General features: G+C 39.4%; 2 protein-coding genes and 1 long non-coding RNA gene across 5 annotated transcripts; 2 read left to right on the forward strand and 1 right to left on the reverse strand.

The window, feature by feature from the left end:
• Positions 1-9,528: 9,528 nt before the first annotated feature.
• LOC147942105 (uncharacterized) lies at positions 9,529-11,877 on the reverse strand. Of its 2 annotated transcripts, none has more exons than XR_015558950.1 (2): positions 11,812-11,877; positions 9,529-9,943 (listed from the first exon to the last, which is right to left on the reverse strand). It is a non-coding gene; the product is annotated as an uncharacterized LOC147942105 (long non-coding RNA). The 2 variants fall into 2 exon arrangements; XR_015558949.1 differs by having other exon boundaries at positions 11,483-11,865.
• Positions 11,878-13,046: 1,169 nt separating this feature from the next.
• On the forward strand, positions 13,047-13,783 carry LOC109133432 (defensin-like protein 8). The gene is made up of 2 exons (XM_019246542.2): positions 13,047-13,239; positions 13,391-13,783. The coding sequence occupies exons 1-2, from the start codon at positions 13,170-13,172 to the stop codon at positions 13,558-13,560; spliced, it is 240 nt and encodes a 79-aa protein (XP_019102087.1). The 5' UTR covers positions 13,047-13,169; the 3' UTR covers positions 13,561-13,783.
• A 3,667-nt stretch (positions 13,784-17,450) lies between these two features.
• LOC109133258 (defensin-like protein 8) lies at positions 17,451-17,875 on the forward strand. 2 transcript variants are annotated; one of them, XM_087454049.1, is made up of 2 exons: positions 17,451-17,521; positions 17,671-17,875. In XM_087454049.1, the coding sequence occupies exons 1-2, from the start codon at positions 17,451-17,453 to the stop codon at positions 17,840-17,842; spliced, it is 243 nt and encodes an 80-aa protein (XP_087310175.1). In that variant the 3' UTR covers positions 17,843-17,875. The 2 variants fall into 2 exon arrangements, with proteins under 2 accessions (XP_087310175.1, XP_019101785.2); XM_019246240.2 differs by having other exon boundaries at positions 17,451-17,514; positions 17,667-17,875.
• The last annotated feature ends 1,148 nt before the right edge of the window (positions 17,876-19,023 follow it).

A 19,023-nucleotide genomic window follows, 5' to 3' on the forward strand; every position in this document is an offset into this window, starting at 1 on the left:
TCCGAGAGAATGTCCTCTTCATCCAAGGTGGTGTATAAGCTTTAGGTGCATGAGGTCTGCCAAGGATGTGAGGAACAAGATCTGGGTGGGATTTTGGGATGGGTTTGCTTCTTTTTTGTCCTGCAAAATCATCAACAGAAGAAACAAGCGCTCTACGATAATCTCGTGGCTTGGTTAACTGCGAAACAGTTTTTGTATCTTTAAAAGTCTTGTTGATGATAGGACAGGGTTTGGGGGAAGAAGATGCATACCTTTGCCTTACCTGAGGAGTCTGGAGTGTGGAGTTGGGAGGTTTCAGTTTGGGAACAGCTTTCTGACTCGGAGCATATAGAACATTCTGCAAGCCATCAGTTTTGGACAAGGTTGGACTCAGTCGTGGAGGAGTGTCGATCGATGCTGCAGCGGTGTCGATCGACACTGAGCTTGATGCTCGAAAATCAGAAACTTCCTCAACAGAAAAAGTCTGTCCATCAATAGTAGGAGCTCTCCTCAGCTTATCCAACTTAAATTTCATACTTAAACCTTCCACATTCAGTGTTATGTGTCCCTTCTTCACATCTATGATGGCACCAGCTGTTGCCAAGAAAGATCGTCCTAAGATGAGAGGATCACTAGGCTCTTTGTCATACTTTAACACCACAAAGTCAGTGAGAATCATGAAGTTTCCAACCTTAATTGGAATATCCTCTAAAACACCTTCATGAATTCTTCGAGATCAATCAGCTAATATAAGAGATATCTGAGTTGGCTTAAAATCTCTCATCTCAAGTCTTAGAGCAACAGAATGTGGCATCAAGTTGATGCTAGATCCAAGATCACAAAGTGAGTGAGCAAACCTTCCTCTGGAGATAGAACAATCTAACACAAAACTTCCAGGATCTGGTAACTTCTTTGCAATCCTACTTTGGATCATTGCACTCACTTTCTCAGAGACAACTACCTCTTGCTTCTTCTCTTTCTTCCTATGTGGAGGCTGGTTCAAAAGAAGCGCACTGACATCCTTGGTAAGCAGTGCTCCTTCTTCAGGGCTCAAACCATTGGACACCATTCTCTTCACATACCGCTTAAGTGGTGGTGACAGCTTTACGACATCAATCAAAGGCATCTTAATCATTACCTTATCCATCATTGCCTTGCATCTAGCTTCCTCAAGCTCCTGCTTGGACCTTCTTGGCTTAGGAAAAGGAATCTTCGGTTAGTACACCCTTTCAGCAGCTGGAACCTGAGATTTTGCAGTTTCAGGTTCTGTCTGAGTTGAGTGTCGACCGACACCCAGGTTGTGTCAATCAACACCATCATCTGGAGTTGAAATCTCTGTTGATTTTTCTCCTTGTTCTGCAGAAACAATTTCTCTATCATCTTCATCTCTCACTGATATGGCATTACAAGAATGTTTGGGATTTGACTCAGTTCTCCCAGGGAGAAATCCCTCTTGCCTTTTGACGGATCCAGCTGTTTGTGCAACCTGACTTTCCAGCTTCTTGACATGAATGTTAAATGCTTCAAACTTCCCATTAAGCTCAACATAGACATTGACAAGCTTTTCATTGAAAGTTACTATCATTTGTTCCTAACCCTGCAAAAGCTGCTCAAGCATAGCTTCCATTCTACTCTCAGAAGAAGTCTTAGGAGGAGGAGATTGATAAGATGGGTTCCCATAAGTTCTTGTATAATGTTATGAACCAACTATTTACTTGAGAATTAAGAAACGATTGAAAGCTTAGCTCCCTCTTAACCCTGATTCTCTATTAGAGATTAAGGTTAATTCTTGGGGCTTCCCCTCTCATTAATCAATAAAGACCATTATATAGGCCTTGATACAACTTAGTTAAAACCCTAGTAGAATATAGTAAATACTTTAACGTAGAATGGAAATTATGAAAACCAAATTCATAAACTAAAGCACCAAAACTATTTAAATAAAATATCCTAAACGGTGGCTTAATCAACCTAACCATAGTCTTGTATCATTACTCCCCTCCTCCACTCGGAGCTTGTCCTCAAGCTCCAACTGCGAGTACACGATTCTAGAAGCTTTGTGACTGCTTCCTTGCCTATGAGCTGACTCAACATCAGCTATAATTAAGAACGTGTGCTTAAAAGAAATCCTCATGTAATTACCCGTAGCGTCCACTTGCTGCATTTTCTTCACAGGTAAAGACTCTTCATCCTCAATCTTCACTACAAGAGGTGAATCATACATTACCTCCTCCATCAAGAGGTTTTGTTCCTCTGGCTTCAGCACACACATCGGAGCTCCTAACGTCGCTGCGGCCGGTTTTGCCATCATAGTTGTTGTCACGGCAGGTGGTTTTGAAGCTACTGTTGGTTCTTTCAAAGTCACCGTCTCCAGCACACCTCCCCTCACGTGGTTTGGTTCCACCGAAACCACAACCAACACCGGATCTGGTTTTGATGTCACCGTCTCCAACACCGCCTGCTGTTTTTTCTTCATCTCCTCTTGTTTCAACCTCGCTTGGAGCTTTTTCAACATCTCACGCAGCTCAGCAAAATCTGTCCTCAAGGAATCGCATATAGACTTAGCTCTCTCCATAGGATCAGACGGTTCAGCTCCCTTCATAGGATCTTTCCTGATGTGACCCTGGACTACGGACGTGGTTCACGGACATACGGACGGAGGATACAGCGGAGCGGATCGGAGAAGCGGTTCGGTTAGGGACGAGAATGGACGCGAGTGGACGCAGAACAACGGACGTACGGACAGATGGTCGGACGCAGCGGACGCTGCCGATAGACGGACGTACGGTCGCGTCGGATGGACGAATGAGCGGGTTGAACGCGGATGGACTAGACAGTCACAAGGAGATACTCGACTCGTTCGGCTCTAGTTAGGAAGCGGATGGAAACGGACGCTGCGTACGGACGTACAGATCGAGTCGACGACACACGAGCTGCACCTTCTAGGGTTTCTCTAGAGCCAAGTCCCGGACTTGAGCGGCAGAGAGGAGTGAGACCAGAAACAAAGATCCAATCTTTGGGAAAATAATTTCTATATTCAAGTCTACCTGTACAATGAGGGTTTAGGCCTTTATATAGGCAAGGCTTACATAAGGGGACACTTAACCGTAGAAAACGTGGCCAGGATCTGATCCATACACTTGGCCATAACGTGAAAAGCAAAAGCAAAAGGGAACAAAGACCATCCAACGGTCATAAGAGAGTTCAAAGAAAATAAAGGAAAGGAAGGAAGGAGATAGGGTTGCCACGTCATTGGTGGGACGTGGCTGATAGGATCTTCACTTCCTTGGCCCATTATCTTGTCAATGAAAGTTTCCAAGTCATGAGCCAAGCGGGAACAAAGTGGAGATGCACTAGAGCTTGCTGCCTCGTTAAAACCCCTTCGGTAAACCCATTGGGACAAACCCGAAGTAGGAAAAAGAGTACAGCTCCTTCTAATGACTTAGGGGTGTCTTCACGCTAGCGTGATGGTGAAGACACACAAATCAAGCTTCCCAAAGCTGGTCGCACCCATGGCTCTTCATTGGTGATGCTAGCCATGAGCCATTGGTGTAAGGTTGGAGGTTGGCTTTTCGAATAGATGTCCTTGGTACGCGTACTATATGATCTTGCCTTGCTCCCCTTGATGGTCCTTGGGCCTCGTTGGTACCACATTGATGTTCCGGACCAAGTTCCATGCTCCTACGCGATCTGCTAGACGTTGGTACCAGTGTACCGGTTCTCACCGCGGTACGGCCAGGACCCGAGTCCATCATTCCCTCCCTCTTGAAAAGGTTTTGACCTCAAAACTCTGCCCAAAACCTTGTTCAAAGAGGAAACCAAATCAGCAGCATCAAAAGTTCAACCAAGGTCTAATTTTACCGGGATCAAAAGGAAAAAGTAAGGCCTTAAGAGAAAAGGATAAGACTTCCCCGGTAAGGCCAGCAGCATTGGTCGCTCCTATCCAATCATGAACCTTGGTCGCTTGTGGGGACTCTCCTGGATGCCACACAAAGGTTTAGTCCGCACCGTATTTGCAAAAATTCGTCGCCATAGGACCTTGTGCGGTAGTGGCCTTGGCGCTAAAAGTGGAGAGAGGTGGCAAGGTATTGACAACTTCCAGCTGGAGCATACTACTTGAAGTAGTCAAGAATAATACCGAGTGAGAGGACCCCTCAATGGCCATCTTCGGTTGCTCACCTTGCTTGAAACTCCTCATTACCGAGTGAGCACCGGATAAGGAACTGATCATACGGTCAGAATCTTCTTTGGCGTCGCCTAGTGGTTTGGTACACGTCGGGGGTGAAGATTCACGTACCATGTCCTGCTTCGAGCAAGGCAGTCGAGTGTCGGCTTGGTCTCGATCAGGAGTGGTATGGAGTTGACCGTTGTTCGCTTGGTTGCCTGGGCTTGTACCACCAAGTATATGTGCTTGGTGATCCGGTGGCTCGGCTGGCTTCTCTATAATTCCTCCTGGGCGGATGACTCCTTCAGGAATGATTTGTTGATCATGTTCCGGTCCTAAGCGCAACACACGGTCAGCTTGCTCCGTTAGAGCGTCATCCTCAATCAAGTCGGTATTCGGCCTGTTCCGCATCAAGTCAACTTGTTCCGGCCGGTGTTGCACTCGCGGATCCGGCGTTGGTGGAGACAAGAGGGCCGAGTGTTGGTTCCGTGATGATTCTCCATGGGTGTAAGTTGTCTCTACTTGGCCCAACATTTCTCCAAGGTGTTGGAGTTGAGATTGGATAGAGATCAACTCGTCCATGAAACTTGTTGCTCCGGGAGAATACACCAGCGTCCTTGGGGCTTGTTCCCTTGACTTAGTCCGAGATCCCACAATGTTCGCCTTGGCTTTATCCCGGCCGCGGCTGGACTTGTTGGCCGGTGATGCGCATGGCAACCAGCTCGGACCTCTTAGGGCGCGTCCTGGGATCTTCTCCTTAGGCTCTCAGTAATATGCGGTTGGTGTATAGTAAGAACCCAATTCATCACTGTCGGAATCATTGTTGCGATTCATAATGGATTGGCTAGGGCGCGTAGCTTGTGAAGTAGACGCCCAATAGTAGCCCGGTGATCCATGCTCAACGTCCTCTTGATCCAACCCTTCTTCATAGTACTCTTCGTACCATGATGCATCCTGGGTAGCCTCTTGTTTGGACTCAGTACCGTGGTTTTCGTCGTACCATGGTTCGTCCTCAGTAGCCCCTAGTTCCGGTTCGCTACCATGGTGTTCTTCGTACCATGGTTCATCATCGGAATATGGATCTTCATGCTCCATTCTTGATCAAAGATGAATCAAGCATTGGCTAACGATCACGGTCTAGGAATTAGGTACGGTCGACGGTACGGACGGCCAATGGTGGTCGGCTTCGGTATGGACGACCGTGTACGGATGACTGGTATGGACAGCGGTAGCGGTACGGACGGTAATCGCGGTATGGACGGCGGCCGCGGTACGGACAGCGGCCGCAGTACGGACGGCGGCCGCGGTACGGACGGCGGCCGCGGTACGGACGGCGGCTGCAGTACGGACAGTGATCGCGGTATGGACGGCGGTTGCGGTACGGCTGGCGGTTGCGGTACGGACGGCGGTCGCGGTAAGGATGGCGGTCGTAGTACGGTCGACTAGTGCGAGAAACGGTACAGACGGCCAACGGCTATCCTAGGACTGACATGCGTCTAAGGACCACAACTAACAAGGAAGGCAAAATAAAGCAAAGAACTTTAACAATCTACACCCTAAAAACATCGAAACCAAAAGCAAGTCACCCTAGAAAGATCTAGCACAATCAACTCAAGAACATAAACAAGAACAACAAGAATATAAAAGCAACGAGAACGAGCAAGAACAAACTAGAAACGAGATGGAATCTATCAACCTAGAACACAAAACGAAACTAACAACCTATAGCACACAAGATTCAAATTTTAAACAAAATGAGACGAGTTTCTGGGTTAGAAAGACACAACCTTTGAGGAACTTCGGCTCTGATACCAAACTGATGTGACCCCAGACTACGGACGTGGTTCACAGACGTACAGACGGAGGATACAGCGGAGCGGATCGGAGAAGCGGTTTGGTTAGGGATGAGAATGGACGCGAGTGGACGCAGAACAGTAGACTTACGGACAGATGGTCGGACGCGGCGGACGCTGCCGATAGACGGACGTACGGTCGCGTCAGATGGACGAATGAGCGGGTTGAATGCGGATGGACTAGAGAGTCACAAGGAGATACTCGACTCGTTTGGCTCTAGTTAGGAAGCGGATGGAAACGGACGCTGCGTACGGACGTACAGACGGACGCAGCGGATGAACGGACGGTGGATCGAGTCGACGACACACGGGAGATGGCTCGGCCCATGATACGGTCGGACTAGAAGGTCCTGAACCCGGTTCTTGAACCTTCTAGGGTTTCTCTAGAGCTAAGTTCCGGACTTGAGCGGCAGAGAGGAGTGAGACCAGAAACAAAGATCCAATCTTTGGGAAAATAATTTCTATATTCAAGTCTACCTTTACAATGAGGGTTTAGGCCTTTATATAGGCAAAGCTTACATAAGGGGACACTTAACCATAGAAAACGTGGCCAGGATCTGATCCATACACTTGGCCATAACGTGAAAAGCAAAAGCAAAAGGGAACAAAGACCATCCAACGATCATAAGAGAGTTCAAAGAAAATAAAGGAAAGGAAGGAAGGAGATAGGATTGCCACGTCATTGGTGGGACGTGGCTGATAGGATCTTCACTTCCTTGGCCCATTATCTTGTCAATGAAAGTTTCCAAGTCATGAGCCAAGCGGGAACGAAGTGGAGATGCACTAAAGGTTGCTGCCTCGTTAAAACCCCTTCAGTAAACCCATTGGGACAAACCCGAAGTAGGAAAAAGAGTACAGCTCCTTCTAATGACTTAGGGGTGTCTTCACGCTAGCGTGATGGTGAAGACACACAAATCAAGCTTCCCAAAGCTGGTCGCACCCAAGGCTCCTCATTGGTGATGCTAGCCAGGAGCCATTGGTGTAAGGTTGGAGCTTGGCTTTTCGAATAGATGTCCTTGGGACGCGTACTATATGATCTTGCCTTGCTCCCCTTGATGGTCCTTGGGCCATGTTGGTACCACATTGATGTTCCGGACCAAGTTCCATGCTCCTACGCGATCTGGTAGACGTTGGTACCAGTGTACCGGTTCTCACCGCGGTACGGCCAGGACCCGGGTTCCATCAGTTCCGCTCTGATACCAAATTATTATGAACCAACTATTTGCTTGAGAACTAAGAAACGATTGAAAGCTTAGCTCCCTCTTAACCCTAATTCTCTCTTAGAGATTAAGGTTAATTCTTGGGGCTTCCCCTCTCATTAATCAATAAAGACCATTATATAGGCCTTGATACAACTTAGTTAAAACCCTAGTAGAATATAGTAAATACTTTAACGTAGAATGGAAATTATGAAAACCAAATTCATAAACTAAAGCACCAAAACTATTTACATAAAATATCCTAAACGGTGGCCTAATCAACCTAACCATAGTCTTGTATCATATAACTGTTATTCTGTTGTTGCGGCTGATAATCTGGCTTGGGAGTGTTGGCTGAAGAGTTCCCACTGTAAGGTTTGTTGCCTTGCTGATTACCAAATCTATGTCCCTGATACCCAGCTCCATACACATAGTTGACATTCTCCTCTGTATTATCTGGCTCTGGCTTAAATGTCTCAACCTCGGCAGCAAATTGGACTGACTTTTTACCCACAAGAAGATTATGCACTGAATCTAGCTTAGCATTGACTGAAGCTAGTTGGTTTGAATCAAATCCTCCATGCAATCTCTTCCTTTCAGCATCATCTCTCTTAGTACTATTGCTGGAGGCCAAATTCTCAATCAAAGCTTCAGCATCTTCTAGAAATCTTGTTTTGAAGTTTCCATGGCTAGCAGCATCTAAAGCCAACTGATACTCCCAGTCACATCCTCTGAAAAAGATACTTAGCAATTGAACCCTGGAGAAGCCATGGTGTGGGAAATCCCTCTGATAAGCTTTAAATCTCACCCAAGCTGCTTTGAAAGCTTCATCTGGTCTTTGCTTGGAGGAGGACAGCTTGACTCTCAGCTCATCCGACATTGCATCATCATAAAAGTAATTGAGGAAAGCCACCTTTACTTGTTGCCAAGAGGTCAAAGATCTGGCTGGCAACTGTTTCAACCATTGGGATGCTTCTCCTGCAAGTGAATATGGGAAAATCTTGCAGTAGATGTATTCTTCAGTTACGCCATTAGCATTTATACTAGTCACCAAGTTTTCAAAGTGCTCAATGTGGTCCAAAGACTTCTCATTGGGAAGGTTAGAGAAAGGTCTCTGTCCAACCAGTTGAAAATAAGCAGGCTTCAACTCAAAATCATTCCTCTAGAATGGGGGTGGAACAATAGCATATCGGTTCTCATACACAAGATCAGCCCGGTTGTGCTCCTGTCTTCGAACCGGGTTATTAACGTGGTTTGCAGCTCCACATCCGTCTTCAGGAAGGGGGTGTCGACCGACACCCTGTTGGTGTCGATCAACACCATTGGTCTGTTCGTCGACAACAACAACTTCAGCAATAACATTCCCTTCTGCATCAAGCCTTTGGACATGCTTGTTGCGCAAGTGGCCCTTTTGATCTCTCAAAACATTAGCCTCATCAACTCTTACAATGATTGTGTTAACCATCTTCAAAGATTTGGCTGCTTTCGTGTTTTCACGCTCTAGTTATCCCAACTCCTGGTTCGTAAGCTTCACTACTGGACCAGTAGGTTTGCACCTGGTGTGAGGTCTAGGAGGCATGCACCTGAAACACACAAGAGAAGAGAAACAAAAGTGTGTTAGTAGAAAATAAAAACAAAAATTTAGACAAAATCAAAAACTCAAATCTAATGGTAGATCTAAAAGTCCTCGGCAACGGCGCCAAAATTTGATATGCTCAAATTAAACCCTAGAGCTACTCTCTCAAATTAAGAGGCCACTGTAATACTTAGAGGTCAAATTCCGCAAGGACTCAAGACTACAAAATAAATTATAGAGTTTATGATTACGCTAAACAAAATAATTTGAATTAAAATAAACAATGCAAAATATTAAATAAAAGCTGTGTAAATTCAGATGATCAAAAAGCTATGTCCAGGGAATTTCTCAGGAAATTATGAAATATTAAATCAATAAATTAATTAGGATTCAAGCAATTAAGATCAGATCTAGAACTCTAAATACTTTTGTAAAATAAATCAGTTCTCACTGCAAATATTATCTAAATTTAAAACCAGAAAATCTAATTCTCTTTGTAAAATTCTAGGTTAAAATCAGCTTTAAATACATGTTTAGATAAGTTCACAAAATTACTAAATCAAATCTCTTTGCAAGAAGTAATTTTGTTCATCAAAAGGTTTTATCAGGAAAATCAATTATATTCTCATATCAACCTATGATGAAGATCCTAAATAAACAGATCTAATAATTCATAAAACCCTGTGAAAAAACCCTGTGAAAAACCCTAAACCTAACAAGCAAACTACTCAGACATGTTTGATGAAGAACAAATCATATTCTGAATAAATTGCATTAATAGATTAAAAGAAGAAGAAAATGAGTTCTGAATCTTCTCAGAAGGAGTCTTGATTATTCTCTTCAAAAGCTCTCTAAAAATCTCTCAAAAAACTGCTAGTAAATAACTTAAGGGTTTTCTAAAACCCAAAAACTATATATATATATATATATATATATGTCCTAAAACACGTCGAGGGACTAATGATGCAAATATGGAAAACTTCAGGCAACTTTGTAAAACTTCCAAATTTGAAGACTTGTCTCGACTTGCATGGGTGTCGACCGATGCTCATGTGGTGTCGATCGACGCTCTTAATATAATCCGACTCCAAATTGATTTTCTCCGGTTAAATGCTCCAAAACGGTCCAAATTGCTCCATTTCGCCCCATCCGTGCCAAAATCCTAGAAAACCTGTCAAGACTCAAAAACATCATAGAAAACAAATCATAAGACTCAAAAAACACAGTTATATCATGGTTAAAAACCGTAAAAACCATTATATATCACTAATCGAGTTATTAATTAAACCAAATGATGATTTAATAAATTTAGGTTTAGATAAATCTGGTTTAATATAATTAAACCAAAAAACTCTATTTTTTCTTTATGAGGATGAGGCCTCCTACTCTCTCTCTCTCTTTTTTTTTTTATTGTTGGTATGTGAGAAAGCGAGACCTCTTGGTCATTGAGGATGGAAGAGAGGAAGAAGGAGAGTTAGCTTGGCCTTAGAGTGAAGGCAAAAGAAACAGAATTGTCAGGTTTCATGGAAAAGGATTCAACTTCTCAAATCATAACCAAAGCTAATTATTTTTGGTAGAGTGGTAAATAAGCCTTGTATCTAGATTCTTCTTTTTTATATATTTAGATTTGAGTTAACAATCGAGGAGATATATGCAGTTTCCTTAGGTGCTTCGTCTCAGACGCACTGAGATTAGCGTGGATTGTAAGTTCGATTGTGGTCTCATCTGTTATCCGATCAGGACGAGATTTGGGAGGAAGAGCCAAGACTTTTAGGGGTATATTTTCACCAGAGGGATTTGAAGTTAACGGTTGGTTTTAGTTTTACGGTTTCATCCTTTGAGAGTGAAGGTTTCTGTTATTTTTGTCATTTTTGCTTTAAAGTCGTTTTGGTTGTGTGGATTCTTGTAGGGTGTTTCTGGGCTGTTGCAGACGTGAAGAGAGTCTCTACTGGTTGTATTTGGATGTTGGAATCACTTTGTTAAGGTGAGTACGTGACCATGAGATCTGAGCGATTAGATGTGATGAAGTGTAGGAGTAGAGAATGTGTTATTGTGTGTTCCGTTTAATGTCTGGATTGTTATGTTTTATTCTTGGTTGTACTCTTGATTTGTTTGTGTGTATAACTTGTAGATGGACGATCTCCTCGCTGGGTATTTATGGTAATACATCATTTATCTCATTGTGTTTGTGGCGAAGGTAATGTATAGCGTGGAATCATGGCGATGAAGAAGAGCATGATCTAGAGTCTCAGTTGTTGTATTGTGGTTATATTATTATTGTTGGAACCTGGTTAGAAACATGCTAGGTTGATGGTTATGTTAGTTAGGTTTATATGTTTATGTTGTGCATATTGATGGCTGGTTTATGTTAATTGGAGTTGGAGATGTTTGCTTATTGTTTAGGTTGTAACTCAATATTATACAGTATTTAATTATTATTAAAAAAACAGGTCGGATTGTTTCAGTTTGGTAGTAGAGCCCTTACGGTTCTAGGGCGGGTTAATGGATGGTTTAAAGCGGTTTAGGGAATTTAATTGGTTGAATTACTTTTACTGGTTCTTTTAATGCCACGACCGTCACTTTACTTAGCGGGTCCCATGTCCACTTCCGGCCCATGGGCCCACCTCACTTTGTGGTCACTACGTTCTTTCACTAGACCATATCCGACGCTTGGTTTGCTACGTCAAAGAGATTTTAAAGACTAGTTTACCGTTTCCACAAATCACCACATGATATTTCTTTCTGTTTTGTCCTCTCTCGCACAACTGGCTCAGACTTCACCAACCTAATGTAAATTTGTGCCTCAAAAGAGATTACAACCCAACAAATCAAGCAAAAATATTTCTATCTCCAATATATCCCAAGTCTCTTGGAACCATACTCTAAACAAAAGTTAGATGTTTGTCTTAAATACATAGCTCCACATTGGTCGAAATTTTTTGCGAGACTAGTTGGCTCCAAAAAGACAGATAAGTAAATAGAGACTTTAATGGAGATCGAAATGATACAGTTGGGATATATATTATGGAAGATTTATACCATCACATGGCCTCCAGTGAGGGGTTGCAAATCAGTGTGTATTGAAACCATGACTTTGGAGGATTTTATGGGATTTAGGCAATTTGGAATGTACATTATATTTGATATTAATATTTATATTTAATTGAAAAGAAATAAAAAAATAAAAAAGAGAAATAAATCTATTTAAATAAATATGTAAAGGAGATATTCTTTTAAAGCACCAGGTAATAGAAGAAACTACTTTAACTAGAATAATAATATGATAAGATAATATCTAATAATAATTTTATGTAAAATTAAGTTTATTAAAATATAGAAATACATTTTAGTATATATGGCATATTTGATAAAAAAAGACAATATAAATATTGGATACTTTCTATTTTGAAGCTATTTTTAGCTTAAGATAATTTGCTTTTAAAAAAATATGTTTCTTAGATATAATAACATACTTCAACCAAATGAAATAGATAATAATGTATGAAAAGTTCTTTTTAGAAAACACATGTCAAAAAGATGTAAAGTAAAACCTCTATAAATTAATACTCTGTAAATTAATAAACACTATAAATTAATAAATTTTGCTTGTCCCAAGTTGGAAAAGTGTAAAAAATAATAAAATTTGATAAGATAATAAGATAATAATTTTTTTGAAATCCCCATGTAAAATATGGTCCCAATAATATCTTAAACCTCATATCTATAATACAATTGTTATGTTGTATCTTCAAAATATAATGATATAAAATTCTCTATATTTCATAAAACAACTAAAACTTTTTAAATTTTTAAATTTCTAAATATGCATCATTTACATTTTGATAGTTTGATAGACTATTAACATACGATAATTGATATTCTTATTCCTAAATTTGAATATGTATGTCATGTGAATAAGTGAATTTGTCTATAATATTTGTAATTCATTGTTAATAATATTTTTTTAATTATTTCAAATTCATTTCCAAAACCATAAAATTTACAACATCCAAAATTCTAATCTTATTTTAGAAAAATTGTCTCAATTCATAATTTTTGATAAATTAAACAATTAAAAATATACCTATAAATGAATAATTATTAATTTACACTATAAAATAATAATTATTAATTTATATATGAATTAATATCACTATAAATTAATAAAATATCTTGGTCCCAACATTATTAATTTATAGAGGTTTTACTGTATATATCATCTTTTAATTATTAAGAGTTGGTTATCAACAAATTTAAGATATTATGGAAGATAATTAGTCCTTGTTGCCTACATATATATATATATTGTGCCACCAACAACACTTCTTCTTCCTACACAAAAATTAATTATTTCCAACGATCTCTCTAGAATATTCATACTCTCTCTCCCTCCAAAGATGAAGCTCTCTAAACGTATTCTTTCAGCCCTTCTCATGATCTCTTTTATCCTTATTGCTGCTACTACAGGTTCAATACTCATGTCATGTTATAGTATCTAGATTATCGTACATACAAATATGTGAATTTAATTGTTATATAATAAGTATACATGTTTCTTAAAGATATTAGTTACTAAATACTAACACACATATGGTCAAATGTATTTTTATGTTTACAGAGATGGGTTTGTCGAAGAGAATATGCAAGGCACAGAGCGACAGTTTCTCAGGTGTGTGCTTTACCAATAACAATTGTGCCATCATCTGTCAACTAGCCGAGCAATTTGAAGATGGTCAATGCGAATTCGATGTACCCTTCCCTCGATGTGTATGCACCAAAGCCTGTTAAAGAACCATTTGTATTTCAGACTTCTCTCTTTAATAATTGCTATGTGGTTGTTGGAGAATATTTATATATAACTATATATATAAAGATATTGAATTACAGACACCCTTTGTTAAAAATTTTGTTCTTTATCTTCTACTTTCGGATTTATTTGTTCTCGAAAATAAATAAAAATAATATAACTTAATATAAATTAATTAAATTGTTATTTAAATATTAAAATAAACCTTTCCTTTAATTTTAATCAATGTTAGATTCAAATAAAAGCTTATATAGATGTTTTGTTAGACTAATTAACTCGTTGTGTTTAAATTATTACAAAGTAAAACCTGAGGATCGATCTACCTTCCATGACAAACATATAGAAAATTTGGTGATACATCATTTTACAACATCTTTTGCAATTCGTCAAAATCTAATTCAATGACACATCATATTCCGATAATCAAGTAATGCTTCCACATAATATATATATTTCATTTTTTGGTCATCAACATATTACATAGCTAAAAGCATAGATAAGTGTAACACATTTGCATGACAAAATATATTTGAGGCTAAAAACGCTCTCTTCTCTCTCCGTGTAACACCTGCAAACTAAAAATTAGAGTTTTGGTGGGTAGTTGGGTGTTCGGTTCGATTTCAGAATTCTTGGTTCAAGTTGGTTCAGTTTGGGGGTCGTATATAAGGTCTGGAATCGACATATTTGGTTTTAGGAAACCTATTTGTTGCCTTCTTTGTGTGTAAAAGACAGATAACGATTTTCAAAAGTTCCTTTGAGTTTCCTGAAGGTTCCTTGAAGCTTTTGTCATTGTTCTCGTGAGATTTTGTCTTGGAGGTTGGAAATCAAGGCTGAGAACGTGGGAGAAGCTTGTGGTGGTGTGTTTTTCGTCATTGTTGGTGAGATCTCTCTTTTTGGCTAAGGTGAATACATGAATATGGCTTATCTAAGCTAAGATCTATGTTTATGTGATTTTGTATGTGTTATATGTTTGTTTCCTTTGAGTTCTATGCATTTTCATGACTCATGAGGCTTAGATTCATTCATGAGATCGTGTGGGATGAATAGGAGAAGTGTGGAGGCGATTTTCGGAGTTTCTGATTGTGAAGAAGCGATTCTAGACAAAAGGCGTGTGTTCGTCGACACAAATACGAGGACGGCGCGATAAACCTACAAGCATCGATCGATGCCATGTGGAGGTGTCAGTCGGGTGCAATTAAGGATTTTGTGAAATATCGAGCATGCGTTGATCGACATAAGGTGTGTGTCGGTCGACGCAAGGTGGTCTGTATCAATCGACACACACATGTGTGTCGGTCGAAACAGTCTTCACCAGGTGTTAGTGTCGATCGACACTAGGCGGGTGTCGGTCGACACCAACCTTCAGCAGCGGCTGATGATGTGTTTACTCTATGTTGCCTGGTTTGTTTTATTGTTTGTTGATTGTCGCATGAGAAATCTTATTGCTTCTGTGTATTGCTCAGTAGATGGAAGTATTGCCTCACTAAGAATTTAAGGTAATACTTAGGCTTTTCTTTTTTGTTGTGGTGCAGGTAAAAGCAAAGTGTAATCGTGGAATCAAAGCTGTGAAGGGGAGGATGTTCTAGAGGATTGGTTGATTGCTCTGTATCTTTGATAGGATGTTAGAGTGGAACTTAGTTGTCTAGAAGATGTTAGGTTTATGGTTCTATATATAACTTTGTTTTATGATTTGGATTGTTGTTGGGTTAGGTTGCTAGTGAGTATGGGATCACTAAAGAAAAACAGCAGGGGTTGTTTCACTCCTCAAGTAAGTACGCCCTAGCCGTCATTACCGAGTCAGCAAAGGAAAAGTTATCCTCCGGCGTTGGTGTTGCCATGGCTCATCGGCGTCAAACTTTGTCCGATCTTTGCTGTTCCGCGTTTCCCCCGTCTCATCCAATCTCGTCTCAGTGTAAGTGTTTATTACAACCGTATTTCTGATTTCTATCCTGGCGTTACTTCAGCTGTGGCTGGTCTTCTCCCTTTGCTGCTGCCGTTCTACTTTTACGGAGAACCCTTCTCTCCCTTTTGGCCCCTAGCCTCCTTTTGGAGATGTATTTGGGCGGTTTTGCTTCCACTCGCCCGATTCTGGATCTTAGATCTCCTTGGTGAGAATCCGGAGAACTTTCGTATCAAGTGAACCGTTGTCCTCCTTCTTCTAAATCAAGTGAACCGGATAGTGTCAATTGGTGGGTTTTTTGTCGATCCTTCCAGTATTAGCCATCTTGATGAACTTCCTTGCGGCTTCTTCTGCTTTGTCTTCCAACAGAGCATCAGATACTTCTCCTGCTCTCTCTTGCCTGCATCAGATACTTCTTCGACAGGCCCTTACTTCTCTCAGTCTAGAACCACAACTGTTGGTTCATACCCTGCCCAGATGTAGCGGTTTTTTCTTACCAGATGTTCCTCCATCTCTGTTGGTTGCCTTCAGCCTAGAGTCCTTGGTGATGGCTTGCAATTTGGTCTGGCTGTTCTACTTCAGCCACCTTTCCCTTCTGTATTGTCTTGGTTGTTGGCTCATTGCATTGGGGTTACTCTTTTAATCCTCTTATGTGAAGGATGTTCCACTGAGGCTTTGCCTTATATTTTCGTGAATGGTTCAGTATATTGGGGATGTGTCTCCATTGCGTTTACAACCGCTCCCAAGATGGCTTTTCCTGCCCAAGAGGTAGTTTCAAGTTTGAACTCTAAAGCACTTTTGTTGCTCATTGTTCCTGAAGAACCCTTTTCACTTATTTTTTTTACTGTTGCCAAGGTTTGCCTCCTTGTTAATGTTGTTTCCAGGAGTGCTAGGATTATTCTTGTCTATCCCTTTATCTATCGCTTTGGCTCCTTTTTTTGGAGTTTGTAGCAATTTGGTCATTTGCTACCTTGTTTGCAATTCGGGCTTGTCCGAGTGTGTAACACATCTGAATTAATCAAAATTAGAAACACAATTAGACTAAACACTTCCATGCCAAGTTAACTGGCTCAGACTTCACCAAGCTGACGTTAATATGTGCCTCAAAAGAGATTCCAACCTGAGAAATCAAGCAAAAATTTGTCTATCTCCACTATAATCTGAACAGAAGTTGAATGTCTCTCTTAAATAATGAGCTCCACATTGGTCGAACTTTTTTGCCGGACTAGTTGGGTGCAAAATGACAGATAAGTAACTGAGGACATTAATGGAGATCAATATGATACAGTTGGGATATACATTACAGAAGATATGTACCATTACATGGCCTATACTCGGGGTGGCAAGCAAGCCCTAACTCAGATTTTTTTTTTCGTCAACCCCTAACTCAGAATTTACAATCTTAATTTTTATATATACATCATATTTGATGTTAATTTTGTATTTAAATGAAAAGAAAGAAAAAATAAAAAAGATAAATATATCTGGTTAAATAAATTTGTAAAGGAAACACTATTTCAAATCACAAGGTTGTAATAGAAGAATCTACTTTAATTAGAATAATATCATACGATAATATCTACTAATAGTTTCATGTGAATTATGTTTATTAAAATACAGAAATACATTTTGGGAAAATATGGCATATGTGATAAGAAGACAAAATAAATATTAGAATGCTTTCTATCTTACAACTATTTTTAGCTTAAGATAATTTGCTTATTAAAGATATGTATCTTAGATATAATAATATACTTCAATCAAATGAAATAGATAATGATGTATTAAAAGTTCATCTTAGAAAACACATCTCAAAAAGAGGTATATATATCATAAGTTTATTTTTAAGAGTTACTTATAAACAAATTTAAAATATTATGGAAGATAATTAGTCCTTGTTACCGTATACATATATATAGTGCCACCAACAACACTTCTCTCTAAAATATTCAAACTTTCTCTATCTCCAAAATGAAGCTCTTTAACTGTGTTCTTTCAACCCTTATCCTAATCTCTTTTATCATTCTTGCTACCATTACAGGTTTAATACTCATGTCATGTTATAGGATCTAAATTATCATACATACAAATATGTGAATTTAGCTGTTATATAGTAATGAATATACATTTTTCATATAGACATTAATTACTAAATACTAACAAATATATGCTCAAATGTGTTTATATATATTGAGATGGGTTTGGTGGATAAAATATGCAAGATACGGAGCGACCGTTTCTCAGGTGTATGCTTTAGCAATAACAGTTGTGCTATCATCTGCCAACTATTCGAGAAATTTGAAGGCGGTCAATGCGAATTTGACGGAGTCTTCAGTCGTTGTTTATGCACCAAAGCCTGTTAAAGACCATCGTATTATTATCAAGATCCAATTGTATTTCCGACTTATCTCTTCAATAATTGCTATGTGGTTGTTGGAGAAATATATATATATATATATATATATATATTGAATTACAGACACTATTTGTTAAATTTGTGTTCTTTATCTTTCACTTTCGGATTTATTTGTTCTTAAAAATAACTAATAATAATATAAAATTACTATAAATTAATTAAAATAATCATTTAAACATTAAAATAAACTTTTCCTTTAATTTGAATCAATGTTATATTCAAAATCAAAGCTTATATAGATGCTTTCTTAGACTAACTCGTCATGTTTAAATTATTACAAAGTAAAAACTGAGAATCATCTACCTTCCATGATTAACATATAGAAAATTTGGTGATACATCATTTTATAACATCTTTTTTCAATTCCTCAAAATCTAATTCAATGACACATCATATTCTAATAATCATATATTGGTTCCGGGTAATATATATTTCACTTTTTGGTCATCAACATATTACATAGCTAAAATCATAGATAAGTTAACACATCTCCATTAATCAAAATTAGAAACACAATTATGCTAAGCACTTCCATGCCAAGTTAAGTGGCTCAGATTTCCCCAAGCTGACGTAAATATGTGCCTCAAAAGAGATTCTAACCCAAGAAATCAAGCAAAAATTTTGTCTATCTCCACTCTATCCCGAGTCTCTTGGAAACATATTCTTAACAGAAGTTGGATGTCTCTCCTCAATAATGAGCTCCACATTCATCGAAAAATTTCAATTGTTGATGGTTCGATTGGTTCGATTTTAATCGTCCGGTTTGCGTGGTTGGTTTAGAGGAAGTCCTTAACTCGAGTTTAAAAAGGGAACTCGACTTATTTTGTCCTTTTAGCCATTTTTGGACAGAGAAGCAGAGAGAAGAAGGAGAAAACGTTTTTGAGAGAGATTTGTTAGATCCTTTTCTGTTTTAGAGAGATCTATTGCTGTAGAGTGAAGATCTTGTTCTAGGAACAAAGGAGAAGGCTTCTAAGTGTTGGATTTGTTGTTGTCGAGTGAGAATCTTCCTGCAAAAGAGGTGAGTGCTTGACTATGGCTGATCTAAGCCTGAGATCTCTGTTGTTTTGGTTGTTTCTTTGTGTTTGTGGTGTTTTGCTTGTGTGAGTTTGTTGTTTTCATGTTCCCATA

This window comes from Camelina sativa, chromosome 6, assembly GCF_030686135.1.
Source record: "Camelina sativa cultivar CO46 ecotype springtype chromosome 6, ASM3068613v1".
NCBI classification, from domain to species: domain Eukaryota; kingdom Viridiplantae; phylum Streptophyta; class Magnoliopsida; order Brassicales; family Brassicaceae; genus Camelina; species Camelina sativa.

Coding starts and splice junctions, on each gene's coding strand:
- LOC109133432 (XM_019246542.2), top strand. CDS start 13,170: ATGAAGCTCTCTAAACGTATTCTTTCAGCCCTTCTCATGATCTCTTTT. Junction 13,240..13,390: donor CCTTATTGCTGCTACTACAG/GTTCAATACTCA, acceptor TTATGTTTACAG/AGATGGGTTTGTCGAAGAGA.
- LOC109133258 (XM_087454049.1), top strand. CDS start 17,451: ATGAAGCTCTTTAACTGTGTTCTTTCAACCCTTATCCTAATCTCTTTT. Junction 17,522..17,670: donor ATTCTTGCTACCATTACAGG/TTTAATACTCAT, acceptor GTTTATATATAT/TGAGATGGGTTTGGTGGATA.